The sequence below is a fragment of the Phytophthora parasitica genome (assembly GCF_000247585.1).
Source record: "Phytophthora parasitica INRA-310 unplaced genomic scaffold supercont2.172, whole genome shotgun sequence".
Lineage (NCBI taxonomy): Eukaryota > Oomycota > Peronosporomycetes > Peronosporales > Peronosporaceae > Phytophthora > Phytophthora nicotianae.
The window spans coordinates 4,022-6,223 of record NW_008649158.1 but is presented as its reverse complement, the minus strand read 5'-3'; the positions used below and the strand labels follow the sequence as shown (position 1 = coordinate 6,223).

The 2,202-nt window shown below is 48.9% G+C and overlaps 2 protein-coding genes across 2 annotated transcripts; one reads left to right on the top strand and one right to left on the bottom strand.

Annotated features, from left to right (window-relative positions):
- Positions 1-8: 8 nt before the first annotated feature.
- Positions 9-1,399, top strand: PPTG_19757 (hypothetical protein; the record flags this gene model as incomplete). The annotated part of the gene is made up of 3 exons (XM_008918281.1): positions 9-209; positions 275-493; positions 566-1,399. 3 exons carry the CDS (start codon positions 9-11, stop codon positions 1,397-1,399), a joined length of 1,254 nt encoding a protein of 417 aa, XP_008916529.1.
- On the bottom strand, positions 1,389-1,915 carry PPTG_19756 (hypothetical protein; the record flags this gene model as incomplete). Its single annotated transcript, XM_008918280.1, has 1 exon — positions 1,389-1,915. One exon carries the CDS (start codon positions 1,913-1,915, stop codon positions 1,607-1,609), a length of 309 nt encoding a protein of 102 aa, XP_008916528.1. The 3' UTR covers positions 1,389-1,606.
- Between the last annotated feature and the right edge of the window lie 287 nt (positions 1,916-2,202).

Genomic DNA, 2,202 nt, shown 5'->3' with positions numbered 1-2,202 from the left:
TGGAGGCTATGCGCAAGAAGAAGGATCGCTGGAAAAAAGACAAGGAGGAGCGTCTGGAAGAGGAACGAAAGAAAATCGACGAGGAGGAGATGCGACTACAACGGGAGGCGCAAACCAAGCAAATTGAACGCGCCAATCGGCTGCTCTACGAACAAACCGATCGCATGAAAACACTACGCAGCAAACAACTTCTAACCGATGTGGTTCACGTGAGTAGTGCGACTGTGATACATGCCCTTGCTCTAATAAACTAACACGCAAGCCTATGTTACAGCACCGCACGCTTCAGCTTGAAGAGAAACAAATGCTTAAGGACCAGGACGACTTGACAAGTTACCATTATGACCAGCAGGTGGTTGCCCAGGTAATCGAGGGTGAAGCAGAGGAACAGCGTAAAACAAAGAAACGCCTCGAGGAAAATGCTAGACTAGCGGCAATCCAGAAACAACAGCTCGAAGAGTACAAGCAGCGCTACATCAACGAGCTCCGCGAGGTACGAATGCTTCAAAGATACCCTCATAGCCACAGTAGCTATCTACTAACTGCGTTCTTTCAATATGAACAGGAAAAACGAGAAGGCGAACGCATGAAGCAGCAGGCAGAGAAGGAATATCTAGACGAAAAGGAAAAAGAAAGGCAACGGAAGTTGCGTTTGAAGCAAGCGAGTGAAGATACGCAGCTAGCAAACCAGCGCCTACAATTGCATCGAGAGATGCAGAAAGAAAAGGAACGTCGTGAAGATCTCAAACGCGAGGAAGAAGAGCGCAAAAAGCAGTTGCGCGATGCTAAGCGGTTGGATCTACAGCGACAGAAGAAGGAAAATGCCCAGGCTCGTAAACAACGCATGATCGACCTCGCCACGAACAACCTCGTGAAACTGGAGCAAAAGAACGAGGAACGTCTTCAAAATCAGAGCAAGGAGGTGCGTAGCAAGGAAGATAAAATGCTTAAAGAGCGGGCAGATCGTCGTGCAGCCGAGCAGGAAGCTATTGCGCGTAGTCGGCGTCACCAACTCGACTGTAAACAGCGCGAGAAGGAGCGTGAGGCCCAGGAAGCGCTGGAATGTGTCGTTCAGTGGGAACAATTCGGTAGGCGTATCGAAATGCAATCCAAGCAAGAGGAACAGGAACGTCGGCTGGAAGATCTTCGACTTGCAATTGGACAAAAGCAGCAGGCTGATGCCAGACGTAAAATTCTCAAGGACGAACGAGCCGCTCAGTTACAGGACGATCAAGCTGCTCGTTCTGTCCTGGACCACGAGGATGATCGATTCAGGGTCGTGGCCCAGCGAGCACTCGAAGAGGCTCGGGAGCGTGGCTTGACGAATGTGTTTCCCATTCAAAAAGCGATGGTGGAGAAAAGGATCGACTTGCTACATGCATCAGGTTTCCGCGTCTAGCTGTAGTGGCTACCATTATTTTATATGAACATGCACACCTTTCTTTCGCTTGTTTTTCGCGTTGCTAGGCAATGGATTTCAGCTTTACGGATACAAACTTGCAAGCTTGCTCGAGTCGATCACGCAGTAATTGCAGCATTCGATTAAACGATTCATTGCGCGCAAAGGTTTCCCACCGCTCTCGCCTCGTTTAACGACATAAGGCTTTCAAACCTCCTGTTTGGTCCTCAAAAGTGCCTCACGTCGCTTGTATTCCAAGTAACTTTTGTTGAACTGAGATCCGACCAATGTAAGTGGCATGACAGTATAACAGGCACCGAAGATCATAGCCACGACAGCTACAAGCTTCCCCGAACTCGTCACAGGCTCCAAGTCACCATAACCCGCAGTCGCCAGTGTTAGGATAACAAACCAGAAGGCCGAAAAGGAATCATCAAAGCTTGAGAACTCCCCTTTATAGTTGACGAGAAAGCGTTTACCGGGCAAAGAACCTTCAAGCTCAGCTGGGAAGGTCATGTTGTGCTCTCGAATGATGCTTCCTTGGCCGTAAAAGTACTCCTGACCCTACTAAAGTTCGAACATGATGAAAGACAGAATGGTAGTCACGACCATCAGCATAAAATACGGGATAGTAAGTCTTGCCGACGACTTCGAAATCGACTCCCACAACACCTTAGTGACAGGGATAGTCTGTTGAATTTTAAAGATACGGGACAAACGTAGCAGACGCAGGAGCGTAAGAAGGTCTTGGGAGGCTGGCGGGATAACATAAATCGGCGTCACACCACTGAAGAAGCGACGAA